At 38.2% G+C, this 20,970-nt stretch overlaps 1 protein-coding gene across 1 annotated transcript in view; it reads left to right on the plus strand.

Moving 5' to 3' along the window:
- Positions 1 to 20,970, plus strand: part of CDYL (chromodomain Y like) — a 110,729-nt gene that overhangs the window by 50,747 nt on the left and 39,012 nt on the right. Inside the window, exon 2 of the mRNA XM_082044547.1 lies at positions 1,735 to 2,386. Coding sequence (XP_081900673.1) covers positions 1,735 to 2,386 — 652 coding nt within the window. The remainder of the gene's footprint in view (positions 1 to 1,734; positions 2,387 to 20,970) is intronic.

The raw sequence follows: 20,970 nt of genomic DNA on the forward strand, positions 1-20,970 counted from the left end.
TAACTTTACTAAAGAGTTAAATAACCAGAATAAAAATAATTTTCATGTATTTCAACATTTTAAATAATATTTGAACAATTTGTATTGCATTCCTCTCTGTAAAATGTGTTGAATTGTACAACTAAGTTACAAGGTAAAGGTGGAGCTAGTTTGACAGTTTGTGTTTGGTTTTTATTTGTGTGTTGTTGATTTGGTTTGGTTTTTGTTTGTCTGTTTGTTTGTTTTGCTTGTTTTAGGGTTTTGTTGTTGTTTTGTTTGGTTGTTTTGGTTTGTTTGTTTTTTTTTTTGGCTTGGTTTGGGTTTTTTGAGACCTATGCAAACAGAGCTATGCAACATCCTAATGATAGCATAGTGCAACACCTGCAAGGTTTCCCATGAAATTTTAGGATGTGTAGTTATATTGCTGCTGAGGTTGTAATAATAGTAATCATTTAAACTCACTGTTGAAAACCAGACAGTACATTATGATAACACACCACATATAAAACTGAGGTGTACTCTTAAGAGAATCTGTTGTAAACAGTCATATGATTTAGTAATAACATACATACCTCTGTTTTCCTCCTGTTCTTCCAAACCTTTCTGTAGATGTTCCATTTGGTTAAATGCCACTCCAGTAAATGTTACTGGTCTTCAGAGATTCACCTGGCTATGTGTGATCTTAGCTTACATGCATGGTCTTTGTTCACAAGGGGCTAAGCACCACTCTCCCCCCTCCCCCCCCCCTTTTTTTTTTTAATAACCATAAGGAAGATAAAGATGGGGAAGCTGTATTGGTCCCACCAACAAAATGAAGTTGGCTGGAGGATTTATCAGAAGGGGCAGCCTGGGGAGGAAAAATGAAATAAAAAGGGGAAATCCTGAGGCTAGTCTTGCACTTGCATCTCTTTTTCCTTAAAATAATTCCCTTTCTGTGGGACTAGCATGACCGGTATGAGTTTTGTTAAGAGGCATGAGGCTCTGTCCCTATAGCTGCTGCTGTCTGCCCTATCTGTGTTACCCCAGTGCCTGAATTCCTCTAGCCTGTGGGTCCCACATGCAGTTGTAGCAATTGCATGCTTTAGACTTGAGACATAAATATCATCTCTTATTTGCAGATAAGTAAGTCATGGTAATTTGTTCGAGTATGTGTATCAAAGATTCTGGACTAAACAAGTTCTCTTTTCACAAGAACAACAGCCTCTCAAACTATCTTCTGTATTTGCCCCAATTTCTGAGCTCTACCGTATTGTCCCTGGTAACTAAAGGACAGCTCACTGTAAGTAAGAGGTTCTCACATGTGCCTTTGCTAAGCAAAAAAAACAACTATTCAAACATTATCAAATTGATAAATTTTGTAAGGTAAACACTCTGTGTTTACAAAGCATGTTTAAACATGATTCAGAGCAGGAAATCCTATCCACGTTGAAGTTGGTGTCAAAACTTAGCTGGGGCCAGTGCTGATTGTCAACTGTAATATGTCATATTGAGATTCTTGTGCCTGCAAAATACTTGCTTAAGAGCAATGTTGGTATTTTAGAACACCTTTTACAAGGTGGCAGTAACAATCTGAAGTTTAAAGAGAGGAAATTCTAGTTAGCAGTCAAAGACTAAGCTATAGAACAGCAATAAAGCATTACAGAACTACAAGAGTATTTTTAAATCTCCCTACACTTAACGAATAATTTGCATGTAAGTTGCTCACTTGAGTTCTATACCTGCCCATGTCTAATGTTTAATTTTCCTTTTTAACAGGTAGAGAGAATTGTTGACAAGAGGAAAAACAAGAAGGGAAAAACAGAGTATTTGGTGCGATGGAAAGGATACGACAGTGAAGATGATACTTGGGAGCCAGAACAGCACCTTGTTAATTGTGAGGAATATATACATGAATTTAACAGACACCACAATGAAAAGCAGAAAGAAAGCACATTAACCAGGACAAACAGGACCTCTCCAAATAACGCCAGAAAACAAATTTCTAGATCTACCAATAGTTCTTTTTCAAAGACATCCACTAAATCTTTAGTTATGGGTAAAGACCATGATTCAAAAAATAATCAACTCTTTTCTGCCACCCAGAAGTTCCGGAAAAACAATTCACCATCTCTTTCTGGAAGAAAAAATATGGACCTTGCAAAATCAGGTATTAAAATCCTAGTGCCCAAAAGTCCAATTAAGAGCCGGACAACAGTTGATGGCTTTCAGAATGAAAGCCTGGATAAAATGGACCACATAGAGCAGGATCAAGAAGACTCTGTAGCACCAGAAGTAGCAGCAGAAAAACCTGTGGGAGCTTTACTAGGACCTGGTGCAGAGCGTGCTAGGATGGGGAGCCGACCAAGGATACATCCATTAGTGCCAGTAACAGCCACAATTGCATCAGCATTAACAATAAATGGAAAAGGTATGTGTACGAGTCGGTCGTTTTTGTGTATGCTTTTCATTTGACTGATCTTTTTTGCTGTTCAGATGCAAACAAATTACCTACTCTGTTCCAGCCATGTTAAATCAAGTCTAGAGAACTTCACAACTCTAATTGACATAACTATATGACTATAATGCCATTTAGAATTTTGCCAGCTTTTGCTTTCCCTGTAGAGATTCATTGGTATTTGTGTTTTCGGAGTCACTGTATGATACATCTGTTTGCCTTGACATTGTGTGGTACATGTATTCTGTGTACCACTTCCAGAGATTACATCATTGCTTTAAGTTTCTTTAAATAGGTCAGATTTGTTCTGAATATTAGAAGCATAAATTATAGGAATAGATAAATGATGTGAACAGGGATTCTTCCTAACAGTATGCATATCTGGTTTGTTAAAATATTGCCTGGAAGAAAACCTGTGAGAATAACATTGCTTAAAAAATGAAGACAATAAGTTTTGTTTCAGTGAAAATTTGAGAGTTGTGGAGGTAAATATGCCTTCTGCCTGGATTGAATTTGGTCTTCATTATATTTTATCAATATTTTGTTGTTTATACCTCATTTGATATTGAAAGCTTATTTAGATTTGATGCCTGGTTTGCTAGTATCTCAGTAAGTGACAGTTTCTTCAACTTGTACTGTAGAATTTGGGAAACCAATGAAACTTATGGGAGGAAGCTGTTTGTTCCCCCCAGCCAGATGAGGTCCTTGTTTAAAACTTCATGGTCCTCATTCTTGTGCCCCAAACTTCTGTTCTTCCCTGGCAGGCCAAAGTTGTTGTGTAGTCACGGAAGTTATTGTAAGCGTGCTTTTCAGGCTGAATCTTCAACTGGAATACTGTGTCCACCTATAAAATGCAGTCAGTAAAATCTGCAGGTATGCTATTGGTGATGGCTTTCTGTAAAAGTGCTTGAAAACCAAGGACTGGGCTTGCCAAAAAACACTTGTCAAAGGCAAACCATATAGGAAAAAATATGTGTTGAAGACTTTGGGAGAGTTCGTTGGATGTCCTACTGTTGCTTGCATTCAGATTTTCTGAAAAAAACAAACAGCTGCAGTGGGAGATGTTACAAAGCACTGGACAAGGGAGGAACACGCTCCTGGAGCTGTGGTGTCGGGTCATGGACCAACCCATTTTTCTGCAGATGAACTAGGTAACCATGGTAATGCACACACAGATGCCAGGAATATCTCTTCTTTTGCATGGGCTAAAGAAGGAATGTAAATCTCGGAGGATGTAAACAAAGCTGGAGGGGAAAAAGGCAAGAGATGCCAGTATGTGAGTTTTCTGAGTAGGTGAGGTAGAGGAGTGTGTTTCCACATGTTTTGTGATTATTAATATGTGTTTTGGAGTATGATCATGTTCCTAGGGAAGTGATTGATAAATGCTGCCTTTGACATCCTGATTTATGCTTCACGGCATTAGAAAAGAAACTAGGACACAAATGCCCTTCTTGGGTAGATCAGTAGCAACAAATTATTAAATTGTTCCCACCAACCTTTCACTCTGGTAACAGTGCTGCAGCAAGGGCCCTATGGAGAATGCCCAGTGAGCACATCAATGTTTGCTGCTGGAGGGATATTAGTTCAAGTACATTAACTGAGGCTTTCCTTCTCTGTCCTGATGCACTGCTGCCAATCCTCAAGCTGAGCTGTGCAGTCTCTTGGGAAATGGATGTTAAATATTCAAATTTATTATGGCTTTGCAGGTGGTTACGCTCATCTGCAACATTTTTGGGGGTAATATCCAAATCATACAATAATTCTTTGATTACAAGACTGGGAAACAAAGATACAAAAGACAAATACTTTGCATTTATATTAATATATCTGATGCCGGTCTCTTTTCCTAGCTGCCTAGGATTTCTTGGACAGATAACTTTATCATGGAAGCCCAGGCTCCAGCCTATCTGTTCTGCATGGCCAGAGTGGACCTTTATTTAGAGAGAAGCCAAAAGAGGCAGCCGTATCTCCTAGAGCTAGCCTGGCCTTGGAGCTTCCTCAGCTGACACATTTGCTGTCTCTTCATTAAAGCTGCTCTCTTCTCCTTGCTATTTTTATTTTTATCTTCACACTGCTATTCATTAAAATGTGATAAATTGATGCTTGGATTCCGCCCTCCCCCTGCATGGGGTTGTCACAGTCCTGGATCCTGTTTCACTCGTTACTCAGGACATTCCTTCTGTCTTAAATGGACACCTCATCACAACACCACCTCAGGAATCATACATCATGAGAGGTATTCATTGTACAGAAACACCATTGAATTCATACCTTCATCACTGGCTTTTTATACGCACTAGGTCTGACATATTAATAATATAGATGATAGATCTAGCATTTGGCGCACTCTTTCCAAACTTCCCACCTCCTCTGCATACACCTTCTGTGAATTTTAAGAGTTCCTACTTCCACATGGAGGATGCTGTCAGGAAGACAAAAGCATGTTTCAAAAAATAACTTTTTATTTGAGCTGGTTTAGGAATTTTTTATCAAAACATTTTTGTTGAAAAAACCTAGTTAGTCAAAATAGAAACCACTACTTGGAAAGCATAATTCTAGAAAAATACGTATTACACTTCAAAAAAGTTTTAGACAACTTGTTAAAATTAAAGCTGATTTAGAATTTGCATTCTTTCAGTAATACTAGTAAAATAATTTAAAATTTTAATATGAAAATGGTGTTCCTAATTGGGATTATTGCTATGACTGCTTTTGAATTGTGTGACTCTTATTGGTTTTCTAGTCCTAGGTCAGGATGGTGAAATCATCAGAGTTTACTTTGTTCTTTGCTTTTCCCAGCTTTAATTTCTTTTTTGTTTGTTTGTTTAAATTTCATTTACAGTGTATTTCAAAAAGATGGACTTAATTGTGAAATATACTGCTTTGAAATTGGATCCATCTTTTTGAAACACCCCATATAATGAGAGTACACACCAGGAAAAAGACACTTCTATGCATAGGGAACTCCCGTGACTGCCATTGCTAGGAAATATTAGTATCGTTGTAGCACCTAGTCGTGCTTTTTGTGAGACAAAGTGCCATGATGCAGTTCTTGCTCCAAAGTTCCTATGGTCTCAGGAAAGGCAACTAGCAAATATTTATACAGATACGTACAGGTACCAGGGGAATAAAATAACAGTAACGTTTGTTGTGGGAATTGGTGGTTTCAGCACACTAAAATCTAGCTGCTGTCCAAAGTCTATTTTGTAACAAAGAAAACCATTGTATCATAAGTTCATATTTTAAAAGCTTGGCCTTAAAAATAGAGTAAATGGAGTAATATACTGCTTACAAGTCTAAGAAAAGTGATATACGGAAGATGTGGGAATGGATCACTGAATCAACATTGCTGTGGTTCTGGTGTTTTGAAATATGCTGTAATTATCAACTGTTAGTAAAAGTCAATAGAAGTGATCCTAAAATGAATGAATGAAACAGAAAAACACCACCAAAGAACTGAAATGTTTTGGAAAATATCTTAATGGTACCTGTAAGTAATGCACATTGCTCAAAACTAGGCAAGACAAAAAGTGGCCTCACATCTAACAACTACTTCTGGTACCTTTAAAAGTTTTGAAAGCTTCCTTCATCCAAATTGAATAAAAAGTTACCTTTGAAACATTACTGCAAACCATAGTACACTTATAAATATATAGGGAAGCTCTGAGTACACAAGACATGAAACTATAAAGGGAATCTAATTTGTCAGTCACAGAAGGCTAGAGAGTTGTCTTGCAATTTTAGAAAGTACTAAAAGATTGGATTTTTTTGTTCACTTTCTGCAAAACTTGACCCTAAACCAGGTGAATACCATTGCTTGGCAAATTCTAGTTGCCTTGCTGTATTTTTTTTTTCTGGGTCACCCTATAGTTGCTACAGTGTTTTTTCAGCTACCAATATCTGACATATGGATGTAATTGAGAATAAATGTCACAAGAACTGAGATTTTGGGCAGAAAGGCATGCAAAGCTCAAAGTATAAAATGAGCAACAAAAGCACATCTAGCTGCATATGCTGTTATAATTAGAATAAGGCAGGCTGGTGGTTGGGTTTCGGGAAGAGAAGAAATACAAGAAATGCAGTGAATTACATCACTTGTTAGAGAGACAAGCAGCACCAGAGCGCACAGTAGCATCAGCATCTCCCTGCTTGCACATTTGTTCAGATGAAAAACTTGCAGGAGCAGTACGCTGTCTGACAATACAAAGGTGATTGCAGTATATCAGCCTACAAGGAACAAGGGTGTCTGCTGATTTTTCAATTGGATAATGACACTGTTTTTATCTCAAAACAATAGTATCAACACCAAAAGAAAAGCAGGGCATCAGGAGAAAGTGATTGAACTTAAGTTCTGTTTGTTACCTATTCTCTCCCTTACCCAAAGCACTTTATGGGATTAAAAACCACAGATTCAGAAAACCCAAAATCCAGTCTAACACCCAAGGAAAACAATGTCTGTTACTTGATTAAGTGTCTGATTGCTTTAGTCTCAACAGGAACCAAGCAAGTATAGAAGTGCTTATGGATACAGCTGGAACTGGGGAGAAACATATGTTCTCAGTACAATACCAAGCTGAACTGAAAGGAGTTCAGTGGCTCCCTGTTCATTAGGGTGAGGGGAGCTCACCTCAGTTCCCTCCCAAATTCTTCCTGTTACTTTCTTTCCTCTCCATGTATGTACCTGGGTGTTGGGCTTTACATGAGGAACAGTCCACTGTGACCAGCACAACTCATTGGGCCACCCTCAAGAGTGCCATGGAAGGAGCACAGCAGTTGACAAAGATGTGTTGGGTGTGAACATTATTTGTCCAGGTGGACCACAAGCTACACATATAATGCTCTCAAAAAGCAAAATTAAGAGGAGAGCTGCCAAAGTTCATTGTTGTGTGAATTAGAGTGGACAGTACGACTTAAAGTTGAGGTGATGTGTTACAGGTTTTTGGAATTTTTTTCTTTTTTTTTTGGCATTCTGGAAGGACAGAAGCAGCTTTGAGCCCTCCTTTTGTTGGTTTTTGTTTTGGTTAAGTAGTAAAATGTAATTCCAAAAAAAGCCTTAAGACAGGAACTTCCTTTTTCAGTGTGTTTTTACATCTTGCTTGGATGGTGGCTTGATCTCTGCTGAGTGATCTGGAAAGCAACCAAGTATTTTATTAGTGCAAACAAAAGCCTGTGAAAAGGGTTAAAGTCCTTTGTAAAACCTGCCTAACTTCTGAAATTACTGGTTATACTTCTTTGTCAAATGCAGCAGTGTGTAATTTTGTGTTTTTTCTATTGTGTACACATTTAGCAAATAACTAAGAGTAAAGGGTAAAAGAGTTTTCATTTAATGAACCTTAAAGACACCTTTGTTTTGTTTTGTTTTCTTCATAAGTTGCACTTCGTTTAGGTCCTATTCTTCAAGAGTTCACATTATTACTTCCCTTATACACTGTTGCAACATCTTAACCTACCACCAAGTTGTCCGTCTGTATTACCATTAAGTCCTTTTCAAGTTCTTCAGCTTTTTTACTCTTATCTAAAATGATATTCTGAATTGTTGTCAATTTCTTGTTTATCTATGTTTTCTGGCTCAATATAAATGTGAAAGTGTTAAGTAATATGGTAGACTGAATGGTCTGTATTACGTGGAAAATTGATCTGTTATCCCATACTGCTCTGTTTTTTTTGTGCTCCCTCCACCCCTTTCCTGTGCAGTTTCTGGTACAGATTGTTACTTCATGTGGTGCTTCAGGATTGAGAACTTCTTGTAAAAATATCTCCTTTTCAGAGCCATATTGGTTTATGTCAATAGAATATCAAAATAATAAATCAGGATTTAAGTGCAGGGTTTGCTTGAGTTTTAAAACTTTTCCTGAAAACATAAGGTGTAAGTGGCTGGTTTCTTTCCTTTTCTGCCTCCTGCTCTCCCGCACTACTTTGAATAGAGGTGCCTCAGTTGGATGCTACATTAGTGTAGACTTTTGATACAGCTAAGCTGATATGAAAGGTAGTAGCTACTGTGAAATGACTGGTCCCATTGCTTTCCCTTGCTTCCTTAACCCCTGGCCTAACCAACTACTCCTTTAAGGACAGGCTTATTTTTATGAGCCTTCCGGAAGTGACACTGAGAGAGAGGATGTGTCCCTGGGGAGGGAAACAGAGGCATGCTTTTTCCTTGTTTTAATTCTCTCCCTGCAAAACCTGTAGTGGAAACTCTGGATATAATGTATTTAAAACAAACAAACAAACAAACAAACAGTTTACAAGAAAGACTCTATGTGGGCATATAATCCTCAAATGAAGTTGACAGAAAAACTCTTTTTTTTACTGAAATTTGTATTACACCTGCAGCCCCGCTGGTAAACATAAAACTCTTAGCTGTAAAGTTCTGACGTTACATCGGTTTACATGGACTGAGGATGTGGAGTCAAATTCCTCTCTTGACTACTCAGACAGGGTCAATAGTGATCAGCTGCTATGTCCTCATACAGTACTTGTATCAACATGAGACAAAAATAATTTCTGAGGACACATTTGTCATACTGCTGCGTCAAAACTTCGGAAAGATGAAGCACAATGAGGCAAAGGCTCTGTTTACAAGGCTTACTTTCAACCTGCTTTGCATACATCTGTGCAAAGAAAATGTGGTGAAGATCAGACTGAATGATAGAACAAAACTGTTGAGCTAGTTTTCTTCTTCTACCATTGTCAAAATTGTAGAATTTCAGAACAGCTTTTGATACTACAGCAGAAATGCGAAGCGCAATCAGAAATACTGATGCGGTGCCTTTTGCATTTGTGCCTAGCAGAGTAACCAGCAACTTTTCTTGTCTCTTGCTCTTTCAGTTTTTAAAAATGTTATATCTCCCATCTCCGAGGTTGGAGAAGTGGATGGAATGCACATTTGCTGAGGAAACTGTAGTTATGAATCTGTGCTCTCTTGAAAAGAAGATAAATATTAATGGTTTGATACAAAAATCCATAAAAAATGGACCCAAACAATCATAATTTCATTCAGGGAAGATTTGCCTAGATCATGTAATCTACTTACAGGTGGGATAAAATACCATAGAATTAGTGAATAATTTCAGTTTTTTTCCATCAGTGCTTTTGAAAGAGACTAAATTGTTTGATTCAAGGAGTTGCAAAACTAAACTTTTTTTTTTTTTTTTTAATGCTAGCTGCTTGTATAACAGCTGAAAACAGGTTTGTATTTAGAGGTGATTGCAAAAATATTGGTTTTTATCATGAGAACTAATGAAATAGCCAGATCTTATACTGCCCTGGGAGCCAGACTTCCTACCCAGCCAGAGAAGTTGCAGTACTCAAACTGGCACAACCATGATACAAAACTGCTACTGCAAGTTACTGATAATAATACAGCAAACTACTATTCTTTTATTTAAAGGAAAATAAGTACGGAAGCCATACATGTGTGATAATGTATGCATTTTAAAAAATAAAACAAAATATCTAAATTATCAGCTGTACATACCATTTATATTGTAAATGTATTTAAGAATACACACAGAAATACATTAGGCCACAAATTATCCAAACAGTTAATTCTGCTCTAGTAATTGTTTTCTTAATTTTACAATCTCAGAATGCATAAGAAAGCCTTCAGTTTTTATTTAGTAAGTATTTCTAATTTAAAATGCTTTAAAGTTTATTATATTTTTAGATGCCTTTAAGAATGAAAGGCAAATCATCAACACTAGTGCTCTGAACTATAATACTCTGTATTTGAACACATCTGAAAACTGGAAAGTTCTAAGATTTTAATATGGAAGAAGAGGAAAGAGAGCATCTTACTATTGTATTAAGAGTTCTTTGAACATCTCAGTGAAGCGTGGATAAAGACATACAGATTGTCATTTATTTTCTTTGAAAATATTCCTTGAAAGAGGCAACTAAAGAAAGTAAGTAGTGGTGCTTCCAAAGGCTGCTAAGAAACTGGCTGGGAAGATGGAAAATAGGGTAAGCTTAATGGTTGATTGTAGTTGTGTCAGAACATTGTCAGTGGGATAAGATTCTGCAACAAGATCTGTGCTTATTTATATTTATTAGTGACGTTTTGAAAACAAATTGCAGTGAGCAGCAAAAGTACAAAACGATAGCTTCCATGTAGTCCTGAGAACTGTTTGCTGAAACATATTTGAGTCCAAGAGATAATGACCATTTAAAAGAATCGTAGGAAGTTAAAAGGATAATGGGAATAAACTGTATAGGAGTGGTAATAAGTTCTCTTTCTTTAGAAGTAAGGAAACTTTTTGTGATTCAGGGATTTTTATACCTCTTTCTGGATTGTTAGTCATTATTATTTATGGAATAATTCACTCAGCTATTATTTATTGAATTACTTTGATACTGTGCGGATGTTCAGAGATTCTAATCATTGCCCTGTTGGGATATAGGACGGGCATTGGAAAAGGTGGAGCTCTGGTCTGGTTCTTGCTGAGCTTCTTACTGTGAAGCACTTTACTCTAGATCCATATATGATATCCTTTAAAAAATGCTTTAAAAACTGTAGAAAACATGCATTTTAGAAAAACAAACAAGCAAGCCCACAAAATTTAGATGTTTTAAGTAAAGAACACTCATTTTCATTCATCCTTTTTTTGTTTTAGGATAGTCAGCTCAAAAACCCCTCCAGTGTAAACAGATGTAATATTGTATTCTCCCCTCATCTTTTGTTTTTCTGGACAGATCTCAAATTCAGCAGGCACTTCTGAGAAATACTGGAATGCGTATAAAGCAACTGAAAATGCAAAGCTAATTCTTATTTTATCAGGCGTAACATTTGATTGGCATAGATACCTGAAAAATAACTTTCAGAATATGGAAAGTATATCCTGCTGTGGCTTCTCTTAAAGTTGGTGATTGGGTGAAGATGTACTTGTGGCAGTGCAGGGCAACACTCTTTCACCAAGGAATTCAGTGATAGGTTTTTTCCTCATATTAGTACAAGTAGGAAAATTTAATATGGTAATAATGGGTATTTCAAACAATTTACCATGTGTTTTGTGATTTTCTGTTTTAATTTTTGGATACAGAGGATGATATGTAGGCAATTAGCTTGAAAACATTTTAAAAATGGAAAAGCTTATACAAAACACAAGTTACATCTTTGATTGCCATTTTTGAGAGCTAGTAAGGCATTTTGTTTTCTTTTTTGTTTGCTTTGCATATCGATAGCGCTTTTTGTTCCATGAGTTTTACTGGATCCTCTATAGTCAGTTCAGTTGAGGTGGTGTATTTTAGAGAGACTTTCCTGAGCACAAACAATGGAGCAGGAAAAAAAATAATTAAAAAAATACATGAGAAGGAGGAAAAAAAGAGATTTAGACATAATTGCTGATCTCATGTCCTAGTAGGAAGTGGAAAGTGTTCCATTAAAGGGGAAAAAAAAAAGTATAAATACATAAATCTTACTAGTAATGACAAATACGTATTTTGTAACAGCTATACCTTGAGCGAATGGATTTTCTCAAATGATAGTGCAGTGTAAGATAGTGATGACAGTAAATGGAGTGGCTGGCCAAACTGGGTCAGGATTCAGGACCTGTTCTGGAATAAGTACTCTGAAATGAGGGGTTTCAGAACTTGATTTAGTTCTACTTGATGTTTCTGCTCTAAAGAATCAGAGGTTCTCTTTCTGGAATGCTAGACTCAACAACCCTTTAGATGCTGTAAAGTAGAAGGAAAATGTAACAAGCATATTATGCTTGAGCTTTGAAAGGAATGGGTAAAATTATTCAAGCGTGAGTGTCTTTAAGACACATGACAAATCAGTGGTGTGATTTTATTTATTTATATTCCCCCCCCCCCCTAACTGACAGTGAGATACCTCCTGTGTTTATCGACTTCATGGGGAACTGCTAATGCTCTGCATTTTTGGAAATCAGGTTTTCTTTTGATTTGCATTTCCAAATACAGATGTAGCTAGCTAACATTAAATATTGAGCTCTAGGTCTTCCGATAGAGTAATACAAGCCAAAACAATCAGTATCCCTAACTGTTCATTTTTTGGCTTAATGTGAAACTCTGAGGTTAGAAGATGAACTTGTTACGGTGGTATGTTAAGATACTTTGCTCTCAAGTCCTTTCTATTTCAGTACTGGTTTACTCTGGCACAGTGATCATCTTGAAGAAATCATTATTACTCCTATTTTATCTTGCCATAATTAAATGTTTTCTGTGGCTGTTTTGTTGGCATAGTCCACTTTGAAATTTTGTCTTATAATTGAATAAGATATATTATTAGATTAGTGATTGCCTGAAATGCTGAGATGCACTCCATGCTCTATTAGATGTTTTATGTGTAGCAATAATGCACAAATTTGTTTAACAAAATATTAAAAGACATAATTGAAACTGGGTGAGCTTTCTTTCTGAAAAGACAGCACATCCTTATAATAGAATTGGATTTATTCCTAGTTTTTTAAATATTATTTTGTTTTCTATTTTCAAATTCCTGGTATGCAGTCTGATACCAAATTAATTTATGTCATATTTGGTTTAGATTGTGGCAGGTAAAATTTAGGCTCTAGTGAAAGTAATACATCTCTCTAGATTCGTTTCAGATAAAGTGTAATATGAAGAAACTATTACTGCAGTGTTGTGTATTTTAAATTATAAACATAGCAGGGTATATTAGCCTGTCTTCCTCTTATAAGATTTTCATATATTCTTTGGAATATAAGCCTTTGCAATATACCTGCTCTCCACTGCCCAGGGAGGAGGGAACTGCACAGCAGTGAAGTTTGGCAGCAATGTGTCAGGGTTTGGGAACGCCCTTGGGGAGGCTATTGGAGCCTTTGGATGAAAACAGAGATACTCCAGCATCCCTGGCCATCCTCAGCAGTTACAGAGGATTTCTGTTGATGCAGAGTGATATTTATGTGATCGTTGTGTGCTTTTACAGACCTTGTTTGTAGGTCAGTAAGTTCTTTGGTATGTGTCCAGTTTTCACAGATATTCTTGCAATTCTGCTCTAATTGTAGTATGGCTTCAGTCAGAAGGAGAAAAAACTTTTTGTAGGAGATGAGGTTACATAGCTAAATAGGTTTGCCATTAGTTTGTTTTTTTTTTTTTTACATTTAGATTTTGCAGAAATTGCTCTGAGATCTTAGAACTGCTCTGCCCAATGTTTGTTGTACATCAAATCTCTCTCATTTACATCAGTTAGATACTCCGGAATGACTGTTTGGATCAAATCAACAAATTAAATACAGTACCATTGCAGTGATAAAGTAAACACTTTGGCATTTAATTGATCAGTTTGCAGTTACAAAATCAGAATGATTTTTGTTGGAAGAGACCCTTAAGATAATCAAGTCCAACCATTAAACTACCTCTGGCACTAAACCACATCCCTAAGAACCTCATCTATTCGCCTTTCAGACACCTCCAGGGATGGTGACTCCACCACTTCCCTGAGCAGCCTGTTCCAATGCCTGACAATCCTTTCCATGAATAAATGTTTCCTAATGTCCAATCTGAACCTCCCCTGGTGCAACTTGAGGCCATTTCCTCTTGTCCTATCACTTACTGCTCAGGAGAGACCAACACCCTCCATGCTACAACCTTCTTTCAGAGATTAGGTCTCTGCTCAGCCTCCTTTTCTCCAGGCTAAACAGCCCCAGTTTCCTCAGCCGCTCCTCATCAGACTTGTGCTCCATACCCTTCACCAGCTTCATTGCCCTTCTCTGCACTCTCTCCAGCACCTCAGTCTCTTTCTTGTCATGAGGAACCCAAATGCAGCCTCACCAGAACAGTGGAACGATCGCTTTCCTAGTGGCTGGCTACAGTATTGCTGATACAAGCCAGGATGCTGTTGGCCTTTTGGCCACCTGGGCACACTGCTGGCTGATGTTCAGCTGGCTGTCGGGCAAAACCTCCAGAGCCTTTTCCACCAGGCAGTTTTCCAGCCACTCTTCCCCGAGCCTGTAGCGCTGCCTGGGGTGTTGTGACCCAAGTGCAGGACCTGGCACTTGGCCTTGTTGAACCTCATACAATTGGCCTCAGACCAACGATCCAGCTGGTTCAGATCCCTCTGTATGGCCTTCCTAACCTCCAGCAGATCAACACTCCCACCCAACTTGGTGTCATCTGCAAACTCACTGAGGGTGCACTCAATCCCCTCATCCAGATCATTGATAAAGAGATTAAACAGAACCAGCCCAAATACTGATCCCTGGGGAACACCACTCGTGACTGGCCACCAACTCTTTAGGCCCAGCCATCCAGCCAGTTCTTTATCCATTGCAGAGTATACCCATCCAGGCCATAAGCTGCCAGCTTCTCCAGGAGAATGCTGTGAGTTATGGTGTCAAAGGCTTTACTGAAGTCTAAGTACACAACACCCACAGCCACTCCCTCATCCACTAAGCGGGTCACCTTGCCATAGAAGGAGACCAGAAATTAATTAATATTTTTCAAAAATGGGATGTAACAAGCTGAAGAATTAGGAAGAAAAATATACAAGTGAATTTTTTTTCAGAATATAGCTACATTCATGGAAAGAAACTTTTATCTAGAGTTAGTTAGGGTGAAGCCTATCAGAGGAAGGGATGAGAATAGGAGTATGTACTCTGTTCTTCTCCTAATGGAGGAAATAACGCCTTTCTGCACTTCTGAGTTTTCATAACCATGGTGAATTTTAAGCTCCCTAGTTTGCAGAGGTATCCCAACTAGCTTTTGTTCTCATCATGGAGCAACTGAAAGACTAAAGCAAAAAAGTGACTACCGTAACTTCAGTATTTCTCAGATATAGTACGTAAGGGGAGTAAACTATTTTTAAATATCTTAGTATCTTGTGAGATAACACCCTCAGAGTATGGGTTTTTTTAGGAAAAAAGTAAGAGAGGTGCAGACAGGTCTGAATGGCCCTTTCTTACCAACTAGTTTGCTAGGTTTTGACCTAGTGTTGAGCTGCTAGTTGGCTGGATTTCCATAGGGTTAGTTGTGGGAGAGCCAGATGAAGGATGAAGAATGAAGCATGGCAGCTCCTTCATATGAAGCTATTAGAGCTTAGGTGTCTCAGTTATTGTCTCGGCAATACATACCCAAAAGAGGAAAGAGAATACAAAATCAGACTGGCTGGCAATGCTTAGAAATTGTCTGAGCATCCACTTCAATATGAAAAAATTTACACAACCATGAAAAATTGAAGTTTCAACTTTCCTCGGCAATCTCCAATGATATTTTCCTACCTGTTAACTCTTTTCAGCATTCTGGATGCATCAGAGAAGGAGAAAGTAGCAATGCAGTTTAATCTTCTCAAGGGCACTTGAGTTCAGCAAAATCATCTAAATAATGATGGCTCAGACTTAAAAAAAAAAAAAAAAAAAAAAGAAAAAAATGAATTACATATTTAAACAAAACCTAAGTTTTGCTTTTTTACTCTTAGACATGTTGAGACACAGCAAGTGCGCCAAGTGCGAGTAAGTCATTGGTAAGAAACAGAGCATTCACACCAAAAGTGTTTTGTATTTAACTACTCAATTTACCTTTATAAGAAAAGAGGATATCAACATTTTTTACTAATAGAACTATGATTTTGTAAACTTTAATCATTCTTGACCATGATAACTTTGGGGACAAGTCTCCTTGGGATGCCATGAATTTGGAAAGGAATACAATTTCTTTTTTCTTCCACCATCTTTAACTTCACATAGAAGTTGATCCCAACAGGCAGGTCACCAGTGGAGCTGGTCCGAGGGGATCCATCTTCGGAATCTGCCTTATCCCGAAGGAGATGGAGAACTGTTTGAGCAGCCAGCGTAGTCAAAGCCCTGAAGTCCTTCCCTACCCTGGCCTCCCAGAGATCCAGGCTTGCAGCTCCTGCTTGAGGAAAGGAAGCCACCAGCAGCAGCAGCAGCTACCCCATGCTTCCTGCAGCTGCTGTCCCAGTCTCATCCCCTCTTGAGCAATGCTTTAGCAGTTTCAGATGGTGTGTGCAGGAGCAGCTGTTGCCAGTGGAAGAAATAGAAAGCAGAGCTATTTGTATGGGCGAGGGAGAGGAGGGGGAAGGACCTCCTTCCACAGAGAGTGAAAGGTGATGGTCTTGGGTGGGTTAGCAGGAGAGGCATTGAAAAGAAGCTGGTAACACTGGCAGGAGGAGAAAGGGACATTAAAAGTTGGATGTGAATGCAATGCCTGCTGGTATAGTGGTCACACTGGTATAGAGCATGACATACAAATTCCTTGAGTTAGTATTCTTTCAGCATGCTCTTATTTAAAAACAAAACCAGTAAATTGTTAAATTATTGGAAAATATTAGGACAATGCACATTCATCATGCAGAAAATTCTAAAATCACTTTAGTTTGTGGGAGTCCCTTATATTTTAATTCTGTGTTTTATGAGGCTGCAATAAGAGGATGACTGACTTTTGGTGTACAGCATTGTACTATTATGTGGCAAACAAACCTCTGTACATGAACATGCTTGGATATGAGTCCCTTTTGAAAGAAAATCATGTAGTATCTATTAAAGGTGGCACACAGTGGTGCCAAGCTTGAGGTGTGGAGTACGAAGGGGCAGGAGAGGGGGAAGTATTTGGCAGTATTTGGCTTCCTTCTCAGCTATGCTTTTTCTGTATGTAGTGATAACATTTTCTCTAACATGGTGATACCCTTCCACAATTCTTTATAGTGTTGCTTAGTCTTTGCAGAGATTAAAGGTCTTGATTCAGGAGGAATTACCTAAAACCATAATATGAAAGCTATCAGCTAGGTCATACAGAATCCTACAATACAATGATTGCATGGCAGTATTACTAATATACTTTACGACAGGATTTCTTGCCTTTTCCTTTGTGTAAATACAAAAAGTTGCATTAGACACTTCTGACTAACCTTAGGTCGTGGAGTTTGTGTGTCAAATGTGCTCATCAGCATGGAGGCTGCAATTTGTAATTTTTTTTTTCCCCACAGCTAGAATGCTTTGTTTATGTATAACATTTAAGCCAAAAGACAGTGAGGTCACCTAGTCTGCGCTCCAGCGTATTACAAGTCATTACATTTCATCACTTACTGCTATATCCTGAGTTAGCTTGAGTTAGCCTAGAGTATTACCAGACTCTGGAGACTAAATTTTTGTTTGTCATTTAGTGCTGAATAGCAGGGAGTTGATTAGAAAAAATATGCTCAGATGAAAATACTTGTTTTGTGTGTCATGTTCTGCATAACATCTTGAGAGGATGCCATCTGCTTCTGAATAAATAAATAAACTGGATTCCTATTAAAAGAGCTTGCTTGCAGAAAAGCAGCTTATGTTTCAGCCATGTACACATAGCCTGGCCCTGGTAATGTGCCTTCCAAACGCTGCCTTCTGGCAACCTCTGCTCTTCCCACCAAGACCCAAGCAGATTGTTATGCCTCCCTGAGTGCCTGACTGTGCTGACAATGACAAACTGTGTGGGCTGGTTATTAAAACTTGTGTTGAGGTCATCCTGCTAAAGGGCTTGCTTTCCCTACTAGCAATTTCTTCCCATAGTGCCCTTCTCTACTGAGGAATAGAACCGAGGTGGGCTCAGATGATTCCTTGCTAAATCTCTGCAGCACAAACTCTGGACTTTCTCTTGCATACGAAAGCTGTGTTGACATAAGAGGCAAATGAAGGGTATTTTTGTTTGTTTCTCTTTATTAAAAAAGGGGGGGAGGGGGTAGGTTGGGGCTGTTTTGTTGTGGTCTTTTTGTGCATTTTGACTGTTGTTGCAATTGCCTGTAGAGTAGCATGTCACCAGAGACATTTTTTCATTTTATGTGTGTCAAGCTGAGCCGTAGCCTGGAAAGGTACCTGTAGGAGCTCCAAGCCAGGGAGAGCTGATGTGGATATTTTTTGAAACAGGAGGTCACAGAAACACACTTGCAGTTTTTTCTTGCATTTTCTAGACTAGAAAGTTCTGCAATAGTAAGGAAAATAATTTAAACTTTAAATTTTGGAAATTTGGTTTCAGGAATATCCTTGGGTTCCCTGTATTGAACCCTCACAAAAGTGGGAAAGGTCCTGGCAAAAAGAATTTCTTTTTCTCTCTAAAATTGTTTGGGTTGGTTTTCCTGTGCCTTGCTTAAGTGGTTTCTCCTCATTTCTCTCTCATTCTGCCTGTTGAATATATAGCTTATTCAAAATTTTCAGTCTCTACTGCTTCCTTGAGGAGGAGAAATATTATACAGCCACAGATTTCTATTAGGCAATCTAGTGCAAGCCAGCTATACTTTTCCCCCAATTAAGTACTGTGGTTAAACATTAAGTGCTTCCTACACCTGCTTGCACAATGGCTTTTTTCCTTCTGTCTGTCCTTATCACACTATGGTTTTGGCTGCTTGTTCCTGCCCATATCCTTTAATTTATGTCAGCCTACTTAAAGGGGCTGAGCAGGGGCTGAAAACAGCAGGCATTGGGCAGAGGAGGATCTTGATACTGGCACTGCTGCTTACTGAAGCATGCCCTAGATGTATTTTGAAAATACTTTTTTTTTTTTTTCCTGCTGAGAACATCGAGAGCTGTTTTCTTCACTGAGCAAAAGCCCTTATTACAGTTAGTAGAGATACAGATATAACTCTGAGGTCCCTTAATTAGTGACCCCTTAGATGCTTATAACCCTAACGCAATACACTGATCTGCTACTCCCCTCATAGAAGCAAACAGTGTCACTAAGCAGCTTCTTCAAACACAGGCAGTATGTAACCCATGAACATAAAAACCTCAGCACTGAGTTTTACAGCAGAGGAAAGATTGATTTGTATCTCAACTAAGCTAGCACAGAGCCTTTTTAATGGCCTTTTCCCTCAGCCATTTCCACTCTGGGCATTGGCAGCTGTGTCCCTGTGGATGATAAGAATGGAAGCAGCTGACTTGAAACTTCACTTTGGCCAAGAACCTTATAATTCAGACCCAGCAAAATGTGGCCTGGGCCATTAGTCAATAAGACTTTTTAGAACTGCCTGATGAAGGGAGATGCCTTTTGTCATTTATTTTAGAAGTCAGTATTTAACAGGCAAATATGTCCCTATTTTTTACGCAGCTCTATAATAGGAATAATTGCCAAGGTCTATCAGGTAGTCCAATTAACAGAATCTGTTGGGTCATATTTAGTTATTAAAAAAATTATGTGATTCAATCTTGTGCTTAAGGTCCTATTTTTTTTGCTTTGCTTCACATTTCAATATCCTTGTGAAGTCTGCTCAGGGCTTGTTTAAAGTATCTGCAAGGATGGACATTCCACACCTCTTGGGGACACTTGTTCCAGCACTTGACTACCACTTTGTGAACTTTTTTTCAACCTAATAACAGAATCTGCCCTATTACAACTTGTTTACTTTGCCCCTCATCCTTAAATGCCCACCTCCAAGAATAATCAGGTTATGCTTCTGCAGTGCCACACGTTAGGTAGTTAAATTAGTAAGATCATCAGCTCTCATTAGGTGCTTCTTTCTGATATGTCACACTGTCCTATGTAGACTGTGGGAACCAAAATCTGAATAGTTGTTGCTTGTTAACTTCCAGCATTGGAAGTCTGATTTTTAGGGGGAAAAGAGGAACTTTCTTAGTTCAAATAATCTCTCATGTACATCGTCAAATAGTCAAGCTTGTAAAATGTATTCTGACCTTGTCGTTTTTCAGTATTAGTCATGTTTGAATCTTTTGATTATTTGGACATGTAGTCTTAGTTACAAATTTGGAGAATTTGATAGATAATAGGGCTCCTCAAGTAGATGCTGTTACCACATGGTAATTTTGTGGGGTGTGTTCTGGAGCTGGTTTAAATCTCTAAGAGCCTTAATGCCCCCATTTGCTCTGTCTTTAGCGGTATGGATTTCTACCAACAGCTTCAAACTAGCAAGACAGTATGTGTTTGTAGTAAGCCTGTTACTCAAATACTTTTTCTCCATTTAGAGATACCTAATATCTTAGGCTTAAGAGCTGTGTAGAACAACATGTCACTGAAGCAATAAATATTGGCCTTTGTTCGAAATACAATAGCACTGAAACTGGGACTATGCATGTGGAAAGCAGATTAAAAGAAAAAAACCTGCACCACAACTCAGATGTAGTAACTACATCTGAGTAACTGAAGTTTGGACTAAACGAGATGTTGAACAGCTTAGTCCGTCCTTGTGCTGAGGCTGAACTGAGCCAAGTTTGTGTTTTCCCTGACAGGCGTTGTATAACCTGTTCTTAATTAGATCCATAATGGGTATTAAACCATATCTAACTCATCTCTCTTACTGCTTTGATTAGAAAAGTCCTCATCTTTTTTCTTTCCCCAATATAGTCTAATTAATACAGGTTTAGCTAATGCCATTGAGTAGTGATTCTTCGAACAATTCAAATTTGACTTGCATATGCTGCAGCACAGCTGTCAGATCTCCATACTTCTTATGGACTAAAAAGATGCTATTCCTTTCATCTTTCCTCATATGTCTTGTTTTTAAATCTCTTGCCATTGTAGATCAACCGTGGACAGCCCAAAGTATCTCTTTTTAGGTATGGTACCCAAAATTGGATGGATTGTTTCAGCAGATACTTAGTACTGTACTTACAAGTACTTAGTAGAATGTGCCATAT

The sequence above is a fragment of the Streptopelia decaocto genome (genome assembly GCF_964273445.1).
Source record: "Streptopelia decaocto genome assembly, chromosome: 2".
NCBI lineage: Eukaryota > Metazoa > Chordata > Aves > Columbiformes > Columbidae > Streptopelia > Streptopelia decaocto.